Source organism: Siphateles boraxobius, unplaced genomic scaffold (genome assembly GCF_051911475.1).
Source record: "Siphateles boraxobius isolate OS27281-9 unplaced genomic scaffold, OSU_SipBor_1 66, whole genome shotgun sequence".
NCBI lineage: Eukaryota > Metazoa > Chordata > Actinopteri > Cypriniformes > Leuciscidae > Siphateles > Siphateles boraxobius.
Window position 1 is genome coordinate 5,573,249 of NW_027509193.1, and position 21,651 is coordinate 5,594,899.

A 21,651-nucleotide genomic window follows, 5' to 3' on the forward strand; every position below is an offset into this window, starting at 1 on the left:
CACTTAAGCAAAATGTATATACTTCAAGTAAATCGAAGAACGAACTGGTGTGACGTCATTACGAATGAAATCAGTCCAAAACGAAGTTCGTTACGAGTTTATGGATTTCAAATAGTGGTTAATTTCTTCTGTTCAGTCCGTTGAGGTCAAACGAGTAAAAACAAACACACTGGAGAGCTTTATAGTAGAAATTATAAAATTGAAAAGTTGGAAGTTGTAATTGAAAAGTTCTAGGCAGCAACTCTCAGTTTAGCTTAGCATGTTATTAAAATAAAGTAAAAAAAAGTAATAAAAAAATTGTATTTTTTATCTTTATTGATATTTATTGTTTTGTATTTAATTTAAGCAAACGGGTTGCAGCAATAATCGCACGGCTCATGAAATATGACAAACATTTTTTAATCCATAGATCCAACTGGAACAGGAAATCTGAGAAGATATAATACATAACCATGTTAACCTCAAAGAAAATGTCAGCAGGAGAAACCAGGAAGGCGATGACGGTGGTAGCAGGAGGAGCCAGGCGGAGATCCAGACCACAGCCAGGACAAAGACCCATGGGAGGGAGAGGGAGCCAAAGGTAGGAGCCATGATGGAGTCTTGGTAGGTCTAACCAGGGGGACCACAAACAGAGGTGGTGCCGATGGAGGTGGAGACCCAGGCGGAGTTGAAGAGCCGATGAGACCGTGCGACACCGATGGATCTGGAGACCGGGATGGAGCTCCAGTGACGAGCATACAAGGTAGAGCCAGGGAGACTTTGAGCTGGGCGGGATCACAAGAGATGCAGGAGACTTTGAGCTTGGCGGGATTACAGGAGATGCAGGAGACTTGGAGCTGGGTGGGACCAGTGTAGACACAGGACACTTGCAGCTGTATGGGACCAGTGGAGACACAGGAGACTTGGAGCTGGAGACCAGTGGAGACAAGGGAGACTTGGAGCTGGACGGGACCAGTGGAGACACAGGAGACTTGGGGCCCTATTTTAACGATCTGAAACGCAAGTGTCAAAGCGCAAAGCGCAAGTAACTTTGTGGGCGGATCCCGGGGCTGTTGCTATTTTCCCGGCGGGATAAATGCCTCTTGCGCCTGGCGCAAATCTAAAAGGGGTTGGTCTGAAGTAGCTTCATTGTTCATAGGTGTGGTTTGGGCGTAACGGGAAACAAACCAATAAGAGCTTTATATCACATTCCCTTTAAGAGCATGATGAACGAGGTGCGCTTGTTCCATGGCGCAATACTATTATATCGGCGCATTTACCAGGCGCGCTTCAGAATCGGTTCACAGCCGAGGAGATCGATGTTCTCGCCAGTGACGTAAAAGAAAGAGAAGTGACATTGGGGTTGGGACAAACCCACCCAAATTAGCTTCGGTTAAACATTCATATAATAATTTGGGTAAATGTGTAAGCTTTATGCCTATTTTCCCCATCGTCATGGACACAACAATGATTTCCATCGTGTTTTAATATTTTTCTTGTAATAATGTATCATTTGCAAAAAGTTAAATGCATCTGTGTAGATGAGAGAATCATCTACACAGTGTATGCGCGTTGTTCACACTCTGTATTATGGCCAAGCATGTGCGCTTAAAATAACATCTGAATGTACGCGCAACAGGCCATTGACTTTAGACTAGTTTTTTTTGGTCAGTGGCGCAATTGTTTTATTGAACAGCAAATTAGCATGAGGGAAGTTTGCGCCGGAACACGCCTCCTCTTTGCGCTGAACCGCCCCGGGGAGCGCAAGTGTATTTCTTAGTTAACCGACGTGTGTCTGTGGAGGGAAAAGTCTGCTTTGCGCGGGTGCAAAATAGGAATGATACATGCGTCAGTGCACAAAGTAATTTGCACCGGGTGCAAGATAGGGTCCTTGGAGTTGGAGACCAGTGGAGACAAGGGAGACTTGGAGCTGGACGGGACCAGTGGAGACACAGAAGACTTGGAGTTGGAGACCAGTGGAGACAAGGGAGACTTGGAGCTGGACGGGACCAGTGTAGACACAGGGGACTTGGAGCTGGACAGACCAGTGGAGACACAGGAGACTTGGAGCTGGAGACCAGTGGAGACAAGGGAGACTTGGAGCTGGACGGGACCAGTGGAGACACAAGCGACTTGGAGTTGGAGACCAGTGGAGACAAGGGAGACTTGGAGCTGGACGGGACCAGTGGAGACACAGGAGACTTGGAGCTGGAGACCAGTGGAGACAAGGGAGACTTGGAGCTGGATGGGACCAGTGGAGACACAAGAGACTTGGAGCTGGACTGGACCAGTGGAGACAGAGGAGACTTGGAGCTGGACGGGACCAGTGGAGGCACAGGAGACTTGGAGCTGGAGACCAGTGGAGACAAGGGAGACTTGGAGCTGGACGGGACCAGTGGAGACACAGGAGACTTGGAGCTGGAGATCAGTGGAGACAAGGGAGACTTGGAGCTGGACGGGACCAGTGGAGACAAAGAAGACTTGGAGCTGGAGACCAGTGGAGACAGGAGAGACTTGGAGCTGGACGGGACCAGTGGAGACACAGAAGACTTAGAGATGGAGACCAGTGGAGACGAGGGAGACTTGGAGCTGGACGGGACCAGTGGAGACACAGGAGACTTGGAGTTGGAGACCAGTGGAGACAAGGGAGACTTGGAGCTGGACAGACCAGTGGAGACACAGGAGACTTGGAGCTGGATTCCAGTGGAGACAAGGGAGACTTGGAGCTGGACGGGACCAGTGGAGACACAGGAGACTTGAAGTTGGAGACCAGTGGAGACTTGGAGCTGGACGGGACCAGTGGAGACACAGGAGACTTGGAGCTAGAGACCAGTGGAGACAAGGGAGACTTGGAGCTGGACAGTACCAACGAAGACGGTAGACACAGTGAAATATCATCTTCCAATTCCTCATATAATGCAGATGCCAGATGCAGCTCACCCTCAGTGAAAGGAGCGTGGTTCCACTCCATGCAACTGCACAAAAAAATCAAATCTTGGTTCCGTGTTCAGTAAACAAAGGGGTTGCAAACGGGCTTAATCAATACATTCAACTGGAACAGGAAATATCAGGACATAACCTATAATACACAACCATGTTAACCACAAACGTTACAGAACAATGAACAGACAGAACTAAGGCATTAAATACACAGATAGAGTAATCAAGGTAAAACAAAACAGGTTTATGGCTAATTAACAAAGAAACTAACTAGGAACACAGATGGGTAGGTAGACAGCAAAAAACAAACATAATGACAATGAAACTGCACATAATTGTTACAATTATATTTATCAAGGATATTTCTGTCGCTTTGTCTGCCATCTTGGATAGACTTTTAATTGAGCTAGTTGCATTCTGGAATTTCCTTCATACAATACTACATGAGAATTTGACCAGAATACTTTTTCTCAAAAAGCTTTTTGGGGCCAGATCTATTTATGATTCTTTAAGTTTATGAATGTTTTTATATTTTAAAAAATCTGAAAGCATTTCCAGTTGTATAATAGCATAAGCCCATCAGACAAAATTTATTCTGTGGTGTCAGATCAAAGCATCTTTTGAAAACATTTGCTTTGGAGTTCAATTTGTTTCAAAGAACTTGTCACTGGCCTGTAGTTATAGTTGCAGTCATGGAACAAAAGTCATAGACAGAAACCAGAGGATTGCTGTTGCCTTTGTAAAATAAAATTAAAAGTTTTGTATCTTGAAAATTGTGTATCTGCTGCAGATGAAACTGAATTGAAACAGAAGCATGTTATATGTTAAGCCAGGAAAGCTTCTGGGACTTTACGAGGAACTAAACGCTTCATCCACACGCCATGATCTCCATGCCTGTCCACTGCCATCAGCTGCCCCAATGGTTAATGCTTTTTATGGTCTGCCCACATCGCAGTTCAAGCATATCTAAAATGATTGTCTTCAGCAAGCACATAGTAATCTCTCCTCCTACACCAGGGTTGGAATGCCGGCCAAGAGGAGGCCGCATCTTCACCACAGGGGCCGTATGAAAATCTATCCAGCGATTCTGATCTGAAAAGAGGAAGAGCCCCTCCTAAAGATGATGAGTCAAACACAGATTACTAATGCAATCTCTATGACAACAGCCATTAATGAAGCTCCCGCCCACACCCAGCTGTTACTAATATAGTGTTCTTTCTCAAAAAACACAATTGATCTGGAACAAACTAAATAATTGTTACCTGGAACTTAGTCATAATCTTTCAAATCAGATGACTGATGGCACAGGCTACACTTAATTTTGTATTTCGGCTATTAAACTTTGCTAAACCATGATGAGTTTCTACCGTGGCATTGGCATCAAAAAGCATTAAGCTTCACCTGTTAGGGTGAGTATTTCTTTGACAGAGAATTCTTCTGGAGAGGGTTTTGGGGTGAGTGATGGTGGAGATTTATGGAAAGGAGTGGGAGTGAGGTATGATCTCGCTGATGGCCGACTGACGCACAGCTTGAAAGCATTAAAAGGGCTGATAGAGCGCAGCAGGCTGAGTAATACACAGTGCACACATTCGCGTGAAAAATTTAATTCTAGGTGCTTACAATGTGTCTTATATGCTTCCATAGAAACTCTGATGTTACTTTCATTCTTTATAGGATAATCCAAGATTAACATTCCTTTATTATTTACTCATTCTCATGTTGTTCCAATCCCATATGACTTTATTTTTTCATTGGAACACAAAACAAGAATTTTAGTCTTCTCATATAAACATTGATTAGCGAGCATAAACAGAAGCTCAACTGTACTTTCTTGACGCACTAGAGTTTGAATCTCTTTGGCTCTCGTGGAAGCTCAAACGTTCTTTCATAACACACAAGAACAAAATTTTGGTTCTTGCAGAAGCTCAAACATGCTGCGTAACACAAGAATGAACCTCATTGGTTTTTGCAGAAGCTCAAACATGCTGCATAACACATGAGAATGAACCTAATTGGTTCTTGCAGAAGCTCAAACATGCTGCATAACTCACGAGAATGAACCTCATTGGTTCTTGCTGAAGCTCAAACGTGTTGCGTAACACAAGAATGAACCTCATTGGTTTTTGCGGAAGCTCAAATGCGCTGTGTAACACAAGAATGAACCTCGTTGGTTTTTAAAAAAAGATCAAACGTGTTGCGTAACAAAAAATGAACCTCATTGGTTCTTGTGGAAGCCCAAACACGCTGTCTAACACGAGAATTAATCTAATTGGTTCATGAGAAAGCTCAAATGTGTTGCGTAACACGAGAATTAACCTCATTGGTTCTTGCGGAAACTCAAACGTGCTGCGTGACACAAGAATGAACCTCACTAGTTCTTGCTGAAGCTCAAATGTGCGGCGTAACATGAGAATAAACCTCATTGGTTCCTGCTGAAGCTCAAATATGATGCGTAACACGAGAATGAACCTCATTGGTTCTTGCTGAAGCTCAAATGTGCTGCATAACACGAGTGAACCTCATTGGTTCTTGTGGAAGCTCAAACGTGCTCGTGTCAAGCATGCTTTAGCTTCCATGACCAAATTTTGATGCTATATACGTTCGCTAATATTTGTATGTCAATAAAAGCCTGAATTAAATCTGTTCATCACACAAAGTGACTGTTTCTCTTCAGAAGACTTGGACTAAACCGCTCGATTCATATGGATTTCTTTTACGATCTCTTTATGAACATTTTGAAGCATGAGAATTATGACAGAATATATTTTCAATAGAGGAACAGAAATCTCTCAGATTGAATTGAATACTGCATATGTTCACTTGTGTTCTGAAGATGGAAATTCAACAAAAGACTTATGGATTTAGAACAACATGAAGGCGAATAATGGATGACAGAATTAAGAATTAAGTGCACTTCTTTTTACTTCCCAAGGTACTGTAATTATATGGACAAGAGTGACCAATACAAGCTTCAAAACATCTAATTTTGTGTTCCACAGAAGAAAGTAAGTCATACAGGTTTTGACATGAGCGACATGACATGAGCTTTAGTAAATAACGACAGATTATTATTTCTGGATGATCTATTACCTGAGTCCTGGCACCTACGTTAAATCTGAACATGTCTGAATGGATGGCAGTTTTACCAGGAGCAAAAACAACAGTGATGATTGACAGCATTAAAATGTATGTTGGCTGCTATGTTGCACTACACTTCAGGTCGTACAGTAGTACTGCACTCAGCCAATAAGATTAAATACACCTTCTCTTTCATTTTCAGAGAGATAAACGGATGTTTTCAAAACATACTGAAGCATGCAAGGTATCTGGTTTATACATACTGCACAAGTGCCAGATTTATGACAAGTATTCATTGCTTCAGTCCCTGTTTATAAGTGGACTTCTCTTGGAGCTCATAGCAGCATTCTATCAAACACACTTGTCTGGTTGACATTTGCTGTGATTTCTGGCATTGTGAAACAGCACTGCCTGCCCTACATCTTCCCTGAGCAACGCACTTGAGCAGGACAGCTGGTTGGTTCATTTCCTGCCTCACTGTTTTGGTATTTTTATCTCCATGAGGGCTTGGTTCTCAATTTACAAAGTGAGAAATCAAAAATTCTCGTAACTTGGAGAAGTGAATCAGAGAAATGATGTCATACTACTACCTCCCTAATACACTGGTTTCCTTGTTCCTACACACACACACACACACACACACACACACACACACACACACACACACACACACACACACACACACACATACACACCTTGACCGCAGTTAACTCCACTTTGCATTTGTTTTTCAGCTCAGAAACTGGATGTGCAACAGCTGAGTGACTCAATCCCTGCATGCAATTAGGCAATAACTCAGAAACCAAAAACAGTCTGCCCAAAAATCTAGCTCTTTCCTTATGAATCTCGTTAGAACTGGTTCTTGTGTTTTTCAGGTATATTTGATTGTCCACTTTAGACATTCTACTAACTAAAAGTAACTTTGCAACTACACGTCAGCTAATTCTCATTATAAGATGACTGCTAACACTTTGTTGTGATGCTTCCCAAAAGACATTCTACTGACTATAAGTGACTTTACAACTACGTCAACTTATTCTACTTACCCAAACCCAAACCTAATAGTCTACTAACGTCTATTGCAGTCTGTTAATACTCAATTGAGAGTTAGTTGACATGTAGTTCCAAACTTATTTATAGTGTATAAAGTGGACCATCGAAATAAAGCGTAACCTTTTAGCCTGTCATTGTGTTCCTCAAAATCCTCTATCTCGAAAGAAGAAAGCATTTAAAGGGAAAGTTCACCCAAAAAAGAAAAGTCAGTTATTATTTACGTATCATTCCAAACATATATTATTTACTTTCTTCTGTGGAACACAACAGGAGATTGGTTGGTTGGTTGGTTGGTTGGTTGGTTGGTACGAACCTCAACCATCAACTAATGGCCTTATTGGTTTTTGCACTGATCGTTCATGTTTCGATATATGTAGTCTGTGATTAGTTGAGAGTGAATAAAGGCTTACATTTTAATCTGTTTATTATATTAAGTGATCATGTCACACCTACAGTTTAGAATATATCAGGTGAGTCACATTAATTAATGTCATGCTACAACTGTTATTTTTTGGAGCTTTTGGGCTTTATTGATTTTTGTTAATGGTTAAAAACCATTTTGAAGAAATATTCTTCAAAACACCATTTGTGTTCCACAGAAAAGTAGATGAGGAAATGATTTAAAAAAAAGTAATTTATACTTTTATAGTGTTTTCTGTCCTTTTCGAAACAATGTTATTACTATTTATATAATTTTGTAGTATTTGTTTAATATTTAATATATAATATATTTCTATTTATCTTTAACTTTTTTCAATTTGGTAATTTAGTACTTCAACTGCTTCCAATTTTCCTTTAAGTTTCCTCTTAAGTGATTTTTTTTTACATCTAATATCTATATTTTATTTTATTTATTTAATATAAGTTTGTATTGATACATATAATATATATATATATACAAACTTTTATGTTAATCGATTTGACGGCACAAATTTTGAATAGTAATTAGTTTGTTTTATTGACTGATTTGAATCTTTGGAACTGGAACTGGAAAATAGCTGCACGAAGAGTCTTCAAAAAGTCTCCTCTTGTTTTCCATGAAGAAAAACAAGAAAAAACAAGAGCATTCGAGTTTAGAATGACATGAGATTGAATAAACAATGACAGAATTTTCTTTTTTTCTCTCTCTTTTAAGTAAACACAGAGGGGCATAGTCAGCCAAAACAGAGAATGAGTCTGAGGTCCTCGTACACTAAACAGAATACATTCTAGCAATCAGAAGTCAGAAATGTGGGTTGTTTTGAGGTACTCTGGGGATTCTGAAACCTAAGTTGAACTGTATGAACTGTTTACAAATGCATATGCTCTGTTATACTGCTTGTGGTCTCCTAAAAGACAAACACAGAGAGGGAATAATAATATGGGAACACATCTGCAGGTGTCTTTGAGTTGTGGTTCGCTTGTCGTGACATGCACGTTGTTCTCGTTTAAGGAGGAGTTGTGTCATTATCCTGAGAGACAGCGGCAGGCCAGCAGTGCGCCTGTATCAAAACAAGTACGGTCACAAACAGCTCTTCAATCACATTGTGTTCTGAAACCAGTGTTAAATAGTTGTCTCTGACACCTCTAGTCTCTCCTGCCTAACGGGTTTCTTGATCAAACTTGATGGTGATGAAAGAATAGAATATCACATTTCATGTGAAAAACTAGATTCTTATGTTTTCTTAGGAAAAAAAGAGTGGTGCTTACATGTAGAAGAGTTGTTGCCATTATGCTATTGTGTTTTGAGTGTAACTGACCCAAGTCAATAGAGCCCACCTCCAAGGCTCTGATATTTGGGTCCCTAGATATTGCTACTTCATGTCTGTGCGTTTTTTTTATTTTTTATGTCTGTTTATCAGTCACCAGGTTAAAATTGTAGGCTGGATTCGAATTAAATGGAGCGTCCTCAAAAAGCTTTGAGGCATCATTCATGATCATAGCAGTGATTTACACACCTTACTGAGGGTAAGAGTTTTTTTTAAATACATAATTGTCTTATCAAGCTTCCTTTTCTTCATAGTTCTACAATACAACACCTATAATGTTATTAGAATCACTGTTAATTTTCCATTGAATGTTTATTCATATGTATAGGCCTACATGCTTCATGTTCAAACATGTAAATTCCTGTGCAAAACAACATTTATTAATATTTTCATGCTGATAATATAATTATTATTGAATAATGTTGCGTTAAACTAGAAAATAAAGCAAAATACAAGCATTTTATATTAAAGTCGGCATGAAAAATAAGCTGTAATCTATTTCCCCACTGATTTCTATATGGTTTCTGGAACAAGAAAATGTAAGGCGGGACTTGATTTTGTCAATGGGGAATTGATTGGATGATTGGATGGTTGTGGTTTGCTATTGCTGTGAGATGTCATGCAATTGACAAGTTGTCCCGCCCTCGCGCCAGTAAACACGTCATCAGAAAAGAGAAAAGGATTTTGCTGCAAGAGGGAGGGGAATAAACAAAAAATAATGATGTACATGGATAAATCATTTATAATAAATACTGCAATATTCCATAACGAAAAAAACAAAAACAAAAAAAAAAAAACAAACAGGAATTGTCCATTTTGATTGGTGACAAGCACATACAAGTAGTCTCGCAGACTTTTGGACCGCAATGTACATTTGCTTTGACGTATTTAGAAATAAATAATATCTCCAATTCTTTGTTAGGCTGTAATATATGCAATGCCTAATGAACAAATGAGCCAGAAAAATTGTAGCGTCTTGAAGTACTTCTGCGCATGCGTCCTGTGTCAGTCAGCTGGCGGTGACGCGCAGAGGAATCCGAGCTGAGCCACTCATTGAACTCTTGAGGAACGCGCCTCCAGTGGAGTAGAGCGCTGCTGATTATAGCTGATGACTGCGCATGCGCGTTCTTCAAAGTTCATTGAGCGTCTCTCACTGCTCGGATTCCTCAACGCCGTCTTCAGTTCACTCGAGTACTCACTGCGGGCGACATGAGTGAGCGAGCGAGCGCGCTTCTCGGCTTTAGTTGCTCTTCTTGAGTAAATCACGGGTGAGAAAGTAAAACGATACTGAAGAAAAACACGATGTAGTGCAAATACTGACGCTGGACTGTTAAATTTCCTACCTGCAAAGCAGATTTGTATAGTATCGCGCTGGAGGAGAAGTAGACAGCGGTGGGACAAACATGCTCTCGCCGTTCTTGGCGTATTTTCTGTCGCTTGTGTTTCTGTGTAGGATTGCGCGCTCCCAGTACTCAAGCGACCAGTGCAGCTGGAGGGGCAGGTGAGATACGCTTTAAACATTTACTTAGTATTATACAAGTGCGCCCTTATTACTCGTTTACTAATGTAAAATTAATTTATAATGAGTAAATTGCAGTTGGAGGTTTAATTATTTAAAATCCAAGATTGAATTTGTAGATGTCAATTGATGTTGTTGTTGGGCTGTTTTAAATTAAAACGTGCACGTTTTTATATTAAAACAAGTAGAATATTAACTTTAAATCATGATTAATATTATTACAGTATGCGAAGTCTCAGTATGAGCAGTAGTTGTCTATCATTAGTAGGCTATTAAAGGTATGTTTAACAGTGGGGTAATTGTATTTTTTTTATCACGCCCATTATTAGTAGGATATTTGATATTTTTATGAGTGGTAGTGGTTGTTGCATCTGGCTGACTGTATTAATAACCATTTTATCATTATATTCTTATTTTTTCAACTCATAAACTGTTCTCTTGGTCTGGATAGTTTCGATTTCCTTACTCAGATTTACACTGTAACAAATTATATGATCAATAAGTTATGACCACATATGTTTTTACATTGCTTTAACTCAAATGATCAAAATAAGTTAAGCAATTTTCAACTTTTTTTTATAAGTTAAACAAGATTCAACTAATTTTTTTAATGAATAAATTTAATGTAATTTAAGTTTAAATGACTTAAACATCCAAGTTGATTGTACTTAATGTAGAGCAGCAACTTTTTTTACAGTGTGTAGTCTTGTTATTCTGTCCTGCTGTATGTTGAACCTCACTGGCATAACCTGAAAGCAGAAACTATCTGATGAGTGATTCATTTCTGCTCACTGGTTTGACCTAACCCAGATTAATCTCTCATGTGTAATATGCAAATCACTCTGTTCTTTGTTTGTTTAGACATTTCTTGAGTTAATGAACTATTGCCTATACACACTCACACCGGCTGTGACATTTTCTAGAAAACTGAGAAGCTTTTAGTTTAATCTTATCTGGTCATCTTGGCTTTTAAATGTAAATGTGCAGTTAAATGTGAAATATGTTTTGATCGCCGATAAATCTTAGTTCATGCTATAGATTTCTCTGCCACATAACTTCATCTCATAACAATGCTTGTTATTATTCCTCAACAATAGCTCTCTTCCTTCAAAAAAATCCTTAAACATAACACATTTTGGCTCACTGTGAAGTCTTTTTACAGTAAATAGGCTGACTGTGCTGTACTCGGACCGGGCAGCCATAATCTGCTGTAGATTTGCCAGGTTTTAGTTCAGCCTCTCATTACGGCAGAGCTGCATTTCAAACGCTCTTAATTAAAGAGGAGCCGTTATAAACGAGGACAGGGCAGCTCCGCACATGTCACCCCAGGCTCCACATGAGTTTTGGGTCCTCACCTCTCATTTTGGTGAGAGTTTAATCTGGGGTCTGCAGCAGGCCCCAAATTCATCTCAGATTGTAGAACCGCTGGAGGGTTCAGAAGCAGATGGCTCATTTTCTGCCTAACTGACATCAGGCCACAGACTCGAGGCGCAGAACCGCAGATGATGTCTAAAAGTAGAGGAGAGAGTCTTTTTTTGTGTGGCCGTTGGACAGCAGCAGGACTGCTGCCCGGAGATGCAGATCCTCGTCGTTTTGAGGAGTTGAAAGCGAGGGGAGGTTCAACTGCGTGACCTGCATTTGCACTTGCATGCTCCGGGTTCGGCTACTGTCTCTGCACTTGTCTGCGGAGAGGCCTGCGTGTCCTAGGAGCCATTGACTTGCGCTTCAAAAATCCTACCCACGGCAGTATGCCCAGTGTTGGATCTTGCCAAAACGTTGGAAAGGAGAGAAGAAAAATGAGAGACGGTTAATGTGTATGTGTGTGCGCATGCCTGCACGTGACGGGTCATGCAGCAAGCCTTGCGCGTGGGTCTTAACACCTTGTGTGAAAAGACATTAACTTCATTCTTCCTGCTCGGAGTAAAGCTTTCCTTTCATATGAGCTTCAGCTTTGGATTCGACTCTGGCACAGACTTTTCAGAACAAATCGCCCCAATGTTTGAAGTTTCCTTTGCTGTGTTTTACGTTAAAGGCCACTGATAGAAGATCCAACCATCCTTATTTAGATGATTACCCTGGTGTGAGATGCAGCCGTTTGCTTTGTTTAATCTACATAGTTGTTTGTTAAAATTTGCCAGATATAAGTCCAATGGCAGAATTAGATAAGTAATACTTCACAATGTTTGATGTTTGACTACTGACCTGTTCCAAAACTTAGTGAACTGCCATTTCTCTTCCTGTATTTTAAGGCAACATGTGATTGCTTCCAGACAGTAGCCAACAAAATTATGCTGCCTTCTGAAATCATTTGTTTTGGCAGAATTCACGGATAAGCCAATCCCAGAATGATTGCTCTTAGTGAACACAATACCTTCATGAAGTCGAAAGGGACATGGGTTATGTTTTTTTTTATTATATGATTGTATTTAAAGTCCCCCTGTAGTCAATAATTTTATCCCTTAAAAATCATCTTTGATCACCAAAATTACATATTTAAATGTTTTATCCTTGGAAAAAAGTTTCTTCATGCCTTAAAATAGCTTGAATGTAACTCTACACCCGTGCCTCATTTAGTATACGTGGTTCTATGAATATGAAAATTAGGCCCGCCAAATTGGTTGACTTGATTGGTTACAAGGTAGTTTGTGACGTCAGAAACCAGCTATTTCAAACCGCGTTTTTAAGAGTGTTTGGTTCATTGCTGTTTTAAGGAGAAAATACTCAGCAATGGTGTTGACGTGAATTTGCAAATGGTTTGTCTTAAAGCATATTAAAAACACCACATGGATATATAAACAACAGTAAAAACTTGATTTTTCTATATTTGAACATGAATTTTAACTTTATTTCATGCAGTACTGAATTGTTTTGATAAAAAGAGACTAATTTGTTTAAAAATAGACTTTTCCATTGATAGACCAATATGTTGGCCCATATTTTGAGTTTATCTGCTCTATTGGTCGACCAAAATATTGCCTTGGCTGATGCATTGTATTTGGCTTTTTTTTCTGTTTGGTCATAAGTGGAACTATTATTTTAACAGTACTGAGAAATATCATATTCACTGTGTACTCTATGTTAAATTAGCCTTGCCTGAACGGATCACACAGATCTATCATTGCACTGGTTTCAGTATTTAGTTTGTTTTTTATTCTATGTTTTAAACTTGCAATTAAACAGAAGAAGTGACAGTGACACGATTTTCATGTATATCGTGGCATACAATAGTCACAAACATGTATTCTGAATTTGAAGCTGCAGACAAGTAGTCATAAATGTATAAAATGCCACTTACAAAAACACAATGACAGACAAAAAATTGTAGTAAAGTTGCACTTATTCTTACATTCACACTCGCAGTGCAACTTAAATTATGCAGTTGCAACTTCTCAAATCTGTCACTACACTTTCACACCTTGACTTTTGCTACTCTTTTGGGGATATATAGATGCAAAACTATCTTGCAACTCAGTGACGGCGAGAGAGAAAGGGGGGCGGGAGCGGGGGTGTTCAAAGGAGCCGTTTTATTGGTAGGCGCCCTAGCTAATAAAATGGGACTTCTATTGTACGTGATAATGTCACGAAACCCCCGTCCTCGGGGATATTCTGAAATGCCAACATGGCTTAATGCATTAGACTGATATTGAAAGCAATAAATTATATTTTTCAACTCAATACACTCCATACTAATTAAGCATAGCCTACTATGTACAGAAAAGCAGACCATATTCTATATTCTGTTTTTAATCTGTTAATCTAATCCAATTTTATTTGCCTCCTTAAATTGTGTTTTATCATGTATATTGGCATTACATTGGCAATCACCTAATTTAATTTGTGTGAGCTGTATTTGTATGCTTATTAGAATGTTCGCTTCATGTTAACATCACAATCTATTGGAATCAGTTGTGAGTTGGAGGTTCTCATGTTTCATTTGAGTTTTGAGCAGCCTATGTTACTTTTGGGGTTGAGTTTCAGTTAGGATCCTGCCATTTAAAGTAGGGTAGATCCTGGAATCAGAGCTTATATCTCCATTCTCTGCCTTCTTGTAGTGGTCTGACCCATGAGGGACACACGCGGGATGTGGAACAGGTGTACCTCCGCTGCGCACAGGGCTTCCTGGAGTGGCTGTACCCCACAGGGGCCATCATCGTCAACCTGCGGCCTAACACATTGTCCCCAGCGGCGTCTCTTCTCTCCGTCTGCATCAAACCTTCTGCGGAGTCCAGCGGGACCCACATCTACCTGGACCGGCTGGGAAAACTGCGATTGCTCCTCAATGAGGAAGATCAGGCAGAGGGAAGAGTGCACTGTTTCAGCATCCAGGACGGAGCGCTCTTCATCGAGGCAGTGCCTCAAAGGGACATCAGCCGAAAAATCACAGCCTTCCAGTACGAGTTGGTCAACCACAGACCAGGAGCTGATCCACAGTCATTATCTGGTATGATGTTCTCTTGATCTTTAAAGACTCCCTTGACGAGCACAGTTTTCTTTCATGTGTGATGTGTTTTCTCAAACAGAATTTTTTTTTTCCGTCAAATTAAAGGAGTTGTATTTGGGGAAAAAATATTTAACAGAAAATGGCCTCAAAGCCAACAGACATCAGCTAAAAAGCCAAATTTTGATTTCCTGGATTCTTTGATGGAACAGTAAGATTTTTTTTGTGGTTTTGAAAGAAGTTTCTCATGCTCACCAAGGCTGCATTTTATTTGATCACAAATACAGTAATAAAAAATAAAAATACGGGTCTCTTGAAGTTACACTGTTTCGATAGTCCACTTTAGACATTCTACTGACTATAAGTAACTTTGCAACTACATGTCAACTTATTCTACTAACCTGAACCCAAACCTTAACTTAACAGTCTACCAATGCTCTAATGAGAGTTAGTTGACAATAAGTTACAAATTAATGAGAGTTAGTTGAGATGTTGTTACTTAGAGTAAGTAGAATTTCTAAAGTGGACTATCAAAATAAATTGTAACCATATTTGAATAATTTGCCAAATGTAATTAATTCCTGTGATGGTAAAATTGAATTTTCAGCATCATTACTCCAGTCTTCAGTGTCACATGATCCTTCAGAAATCATTCTAATATAATGATTTGACGCTCAAGAATTTTTTTTTATTAATGTTGAAAACAGTTGGTCTGCTTAATGTTTTTGTGGAAACCATGAAGTATATTTTTCTGGGTTCTTTAATGAATTCTGAATTTGGAAGAGTTTCTTTTGAAATTCTATTCAATTGCAGCTTTTTTCAGCAAAAAGCGTTATTACTTTTCCGTGACTCCGTGGTTTTTGGGTACACATATAATGCACGCAATACCAAGGGTTTGTTTATTTTAAAAAGTACACTCTCCGTAGCCAATGTTTTCATGCCCATTAACAGATGATATCTTTACCTCAGGAAACATCCACCCCTCTGTGATGCTGAGATCTGTGCTCATATTTATACTGGAAAGTGATACTGATTTAAACCTTGTTTGCCGTGTGATTAAATACCTTGTTATTCAGGACTTGTGGCTTGGGTTTCAAACTGAGACGCCACGAGCGCCCCGTAGCTTCTATCTGTCTATTACTCCGGAAAACCATGTTAAACATTCAGCCTCATTTCAGAAATTAAATTTCAAGCAGTGCACCTGCTGAAACTGAATGGCCTAAAGCAAAGTTGATATGTCATATAACAGGTCTGTTTTTCCTCTCCCAAACAAAGCTAAAGTATTGTTTCAGTGTGTTTTCCCCCTAAAGGGTAACACGTTCATAGCTGCCATGTAAATCTTTGCTCTGATAAACAGCATTTAGTTTGCTTTTACAATAACCATGTCTACAGAAATCTGAGTAACTTTAAACGGTTTCTGTATTCTGGGACTGTTTGGCATTATTGCAATTTACTATAAACCCTTTTCCTTTATATATTATAATATACTAGGATGTAGGAAGCATTGAAAAGATCCTTAAAGTGTAAATACTTTGCACTTTGTGGATATTTCATACTTGGTCACTGTCAATAAATACCACCATAGTGCATTTGCGAGTTGGACAGTTTACTACATCCAGAAAACGGGCAGTCAAATTTTTCTACAAACTTTTCTACACACGTTTTAATGTGTCCTTTATTGTCAAGCTTGAGTGTTCGCCTGCTTGTGATTTCAGCGATCTGAGCGGGTAGATCTGTAAGGTGACCTGTTTTCCTTTTTCCGAGCTTGTGTTTTTTTTTTTTTTTGTCTCTGCGTTCACCTCGTGAATGCTGACCTGCTGTGCTGGAATTGAGTTGCTTTCCATCACTGTGGAATGTGTCTTAGACCAGCTGTTGGGAGGACATATTATCTCCATTTTTTTCCCCTACTCCCTTCCTCTTCCTCTTTTCCCCTGTCTCTCTGGCTTCCCCTCCCTCACTTTTTCCTTCATTACTTTTTGTTCCGCCTCTCTGAAGTGGTTGGGATGCAGGCAGTGGTATATGAATCTTTTCTGCATTAGCATGGAATGCAGGAGGGGGGGGACCAGATGTAGCTGGGACACTATCTTCCCCCTTTCACCCTGTCAGCGTGTGAAGTGGTTGTGATCCCAGCAGCGTTGCATTAATGTGGGGCAGCGAGGGCTGCGGACTCAGATGCCAGCCCATTCCTGCGGTTCCGTTTCAACTTTTTGCATGTGAGTCGCCGCAAAGCTTTTGAAAAAGCCCATCTGCGCTCCAAGCCCAGCTTTCGCGTTCAGGACGCAAGCGCTGGCAGCAGTTAACGCTTCACATCAAAACTCTGCGAAGCCTAGCGTTCTGAAAGATCACCCGCTTTGGCGTTTGCCAGCTGTTGCGAAGCTGATTCCTGGATGACCTCTGGCCCTGTTGGTGATGCGACTCGCCTTGTGTTGCAACATCGGGCGACCTTTGGTCCGCTGTCCTCACCCACAACTCCTCAACAGACTTGACCGGGCCAGCTGAAGGGCCAGGTTCAAAGAAACAACTGTCTTTGCTATCACCAAATCTACGCTGGAAGCAAGCTTGATAAGCATTGAAACTAGATTGATAGTTTTCTAAACAATTATTTAGCCTACACTGTAAACGGCTATTGCAGTGCAAATACTTCAGTGATTTGTAATGGGAGCAATTTAGTTTTATAATGAGGGTTTATGACATTTTGTCACTCTTTTTGCTACTTCCTTCCAGTGTAGAGTGGGTGTCAGACGCTATGTACTTTTTATGACACTTCATAACAGTATGGATGCGGCTATTTGCACTGTGTAAAGAGCAACTAGATTCTATTTACACAAAATTAAAGTAGCATATTTTTAGCGATAGATGCTATTTACATGGTTTTAAAAGCAATAGATTCTATTTACACTGTGAAAATAGCAGCATTTTCTAATCAATGTGCTATTTACACTAAGTGAAAAAAGAGAGAGATTCTATTTACACTATGTAAAAATATCAGTATTTTCTTTGCAATAAGTGCAAATTGTAGTTATGCTATTTATATTTATAAATAGTGGCAGATACTATTTCCACCTCAGTGTTGTTGTACATTAAACGGTATGCAATGATAACAGAGTGTAAATGACTATATTTATTAAAAGTTTTAAATGGATGCCGCCTTATTGGGACGATAAAGCCATCCCTACAACTACCCCTAACCGATAAACACTTGATTATTAAACACGTTAGAACCCTTTATTTCCACTTTTCGAATATGTTCTACATTTTTAGTAAAAATAAACGCCTATCTGATATGTGATGGGAAAAGGGAGTTGAGTGAATTCGGCAAAGGGCGGATTCGAACTTGGGTCAATTTGCGACAACTTTATGCCACACGCCTTACCCCTACACTATTGCTACTGTTGGCATTCCAGCGTCTTCCGTAATTTTGTCTGGCCCACCAAACGTCAGGGGGCGGAGTTAACATAAATAGCCTCTGCCAACAAGGTAAATGGTGTAAATAGACACTCCATAACAATATACGACACTTTATAACAATTTTGTTGTACTTTACAGCTAGGGACCAGTGTATCCTTGCATCGCGATATCACTATAAGCCAGGACACCTTGAGAAACCACATAGCAATGCTCTGTGAGCCACCCACAAGTTCCTAGCATTGCGGCAGAGTTTTGGCCAACCACCACTCACATTTACTTCAGGAAAAACGTCATTTTGAAAATCTTTTTGAAGCCCCTCAATCTACCTGCACTACTAGACAACTAAACTTTTGTCTGGTAGATGTGGACAACGTCCACTGACACACCTGCCCAACCCAACAGACCATAACCCATAAACCTGTAAAACACCAATAAACCCTTCACCCAGCCACCTGAATCAACCAGTCGCTCTGCTGCAAGCCTGGGGGGCTTGAGACCCTCCAGACAGGCGTGCTGGACTAAATCTGGACGTGGGGGCCGTAATGACCCCAGAGCTTGATTTATTTGGAGAGAGAAAACACGGCGATCAAAGACGACACGGTGCTGCCAGTGTTTAGGTTTTGCTGATTGCTTTGTAGCCGTCTTAAGATTCTGCGGCGACCTGAAAGCGAGGGAGTGTTTTTCTCTTGTCATGTGTCGCTATGGGTTGTAAAATTGTACAAAGTGTTCGACGCACCCTAGGTTGTTGGCTCAGGTGGAAGTGCTGTGCAGTGTTGGCTCCTCTGAATGATTCTTTCTCTATTAGTTTTTTTTTTGTACCCAGAGCTTCTAGTCCCTGCAGTCGCTGCTCCAGGTTTGAGTTGTTCTCAGCTGGATCTCATTTGTGTTGGGGTGTGAGGACACTGTGTGTGTTTGTCAGTGTTTTTCTAGAGGGGGAAGGGTTGAGATGTTCCCCTCCTCTCCACCAACACAACGTCCTGGTGGTTAAATACAGATGTTTTTGTTTTTTTAATGACGAGCCTTTTCTTGCAGGCCCCCCCCCCCCCCAACATCTCTGTTTGGTTAGAAGCCAACCAGCCGTGACGATAAAGTCGGCTTCTGCACGCTCAATAAATCTGCAGCAGAAATTAATTATGTCTTTTGAAGGTCCAATGTGTATTGGGAGCACGTGGCGGGTGTAGATGTAGATCTGTGTTCTGCTTTGTTAGACGGATTTCTAAAAATAACATGCTACATTCTGCACATGTGATGGTTATTTCTTGTTCTGTTGCATTATCATCAAGCAGTGTGTGTTTGTTTGGTCTGATTTTGTAATTCTGTATCTCCACAGCACCCTGCCAACCCTGTACAGACACGGAGGTCCTGCTAGCCGTTTGCACCAGTGACTTTGGTAAGACGAGCCACATCTTTAAAGAAATTTTTAATGTTTTTAATGATCATATATTAGTTAAAATTCTAAATATATGCCTACATGTTTCGTAATTAAGTTTACAATTAAATTTAAATTATAATTGGCAAACAATCCTAAAGCATCTTTCCCACCTGCCACTATTTAAGCTACATGAATTCTATTATCTGTCTATCTATCCATCTATCCGTCTGTCTATGTGTCTGTCTATCTCTCTATCTATCTATCGGCTAGGCTTTCTCTAGCCAACATCAGAGTTTGTTAACTTTACTCATCTTGTTAGTTTAATAACATTAATTATGTATATCTCTGAATCATATCAGCCCTCATTACGTCTTCTTTATCGAAACTTGCATTGCTTTAAAATCCTGAAAATAAATCTTACAATTCCTGTTGATTTCCTAAAGAGGTGTCCTATGCTGTTAGTATCATAATGGGCATATTTGGAACATCTTTTTGTTTTATGTTGGAATCAATAATGTTTCACAATACAAAATTATGTTAAGAGAAAATTCCAATGTAGATCCTTTAGGATGGGTTCCCTATTGTGTTAGTTCAAATGGGAATCCCATTCACATTCTTTGAGGTTTGTTTGACCAGGGATATCCCATAAGGCAATCAATATGGAGAAATCCCACCAACTATGTTTGTCTTATGTAGTTTTATTTCTCTCCTCTACAGTGGCACGGGGGAATATTCTTGGTGTGGCAGAGGAAGAGGACCAGACCTCTGTGACCGTGTCCCTGAGTCGCCTATACAGACAGAAGACTCAAGTGTTTGTGTCTGGGGGCGGCCGGGCCAAACGCTGGACGGGCTTTGTGAAGATGCCCAGCCAGTGCGGGGTTAAACCAGGGGATGGTGAGTTCCTCTTTACTGGGACGGTGCGATTTGGAGAGGCCTGGCTCAGTTGCGCTCCACGGTACAAGGACTTCCTCAGGGTGTATCAGGACGCACAGCAGCGAGGGACCAACCCATGTCATTTGGACACAGACTGAATTCCTTCCAGGAAACCAGACGGTCCGCCCCGTTACGAGGAACTGTGACCCTGCGAGCAGCTGTCTGTCTCTGTTTGTGTCTGCAGACAGGAGAGGTTTAGGTCCGTATAGACTGCAATATCGGTGCAGAAACCTCTTGCCTGCTGTCCCAGCATTCCCTGAGACGCGACTCGTGCTCTTAAAACATCCCGCAAAAACAACTAAAGTTGGACTTGTATTTACTAAGCCAATGCCGAATTCTCCTGACATGTCTTAAGACTGATATTTTCAGATTTTTTTTTTCTTTTTCTTGCGGTCACAATGTAGCAGACCTGGCTGTTGAATGTGTAAAATGTGAAAAGAACATTCTGAAACGGAAGTCCCAAATGCTTTGTAAAAAGCTTGTTGTACAGTTTTGCAGTTGTTTCTATGACAGAAATATATTGAAGAAAAAGCCTGCTTTTTATTTTTTAAGAAAATTTTAAGTGCAATTCCTGCCTGTGTTTTGTCTTCAGGCTGTTCAATTGCAAGTGTGTCTTTCCAAGGATTAAAGTTCTTTTTTTTCTCTTTGGAATTAAATCATGTGTCTGTTTTATTTTGCTCACTCGTGGTCACTGTAGTTTTCAACCTAATCTATGAACTGTGTCCGAAAATTATTTATCATGTACTTGTTCTCTGTAGTTCTTAGGTGGTTGCTTACTAGGATTTTAACAAAGGGTTAATCCCAAATCTGGATTCTGAATATTCTTGAGTCATTTCTGCAAAACTGGGAGAGATTATGTTTTTCACACTAATTTTATCAACCACCAGGGGAAAGTTATAAGTCAGATTGCATAGAAAAGTAATATCACACATCTCCCCTAAAACCCCCACAATTTGAGGTATCATTCATGTATGTGTATGTACAAACGGGGCTGAATAAATTATACGCTTCAAGGGATAGTTCAGTCGTTCCAAAACCATCTAAGATTTACTTTCTTCTGTGAGAACATAAAAGAAGATATTTTGGAAGTCGGTGGAGTCCAAACAACATATCCTGGACCCAAAATAAGACACTTTTCAAAAGATCTTAATTTTGTTCCACAGAAAAAGAAAGTCATACTGAC

The 21,651-nt window shown here is 40.1% G+C and overlaps 1 protein-coding gene across 1 annotated transcript; it reads left to right on the forward strand.

The window, feature by feature from the left end:
* The first annotated feature begins 9,876 nt into the window (after positions 1 to 9,876).
* On the forward strand, positions 9,877 to 21,124 carry metrnla (meteorin like, glial cell differentiation regulator a). The gene is made up of 4 exons (XM_077211793.1): positions 9,877 to 10,299; positions 14,370 to 14,758; positions 19,494 to 19,553; positions 20,253 to 21,124. The coding sequence occupies exons 1-4, from the start codon at positions 10,202 to 10,204 to the stop codon at positions 20,564 to 20,566; spliced, it is 861 nt and encodes a 286-aa protein (XP_077067908.1). The 5' UTR covers positions 9,877 to 10,201; the 3' UTR covers positions 20,567 to 21,124.
* The last annotated feature ends 527 nt before the right edge of the window (positions 21,125 to 21,651 follow it).

Bases quoted from the DNA above. Each gene is read 5' to 3' on its own strand.
- metrnla (XM_077211793.1), top strand. From the start codon at position 10,202: ATGCTCTCGCCGTTCTTGGCGTATTTTCTGTCGCTTGTGTTTCTGTGT. The intron at 10,300-14,369 runs GTGAGATACGCT...GCCTTCTTGTAG, and splicing joins CAGTGCAGCTGGAGGGGCAG to TGGTCTGACCCATGAGGGAC. The intron at 14,759-19,493 runs GTATGATGTTCT...GTATCTCCACAG, and splicing joins TGATCCACAGTCATTATCTG to CACCCTGCCAACCCTGTACA.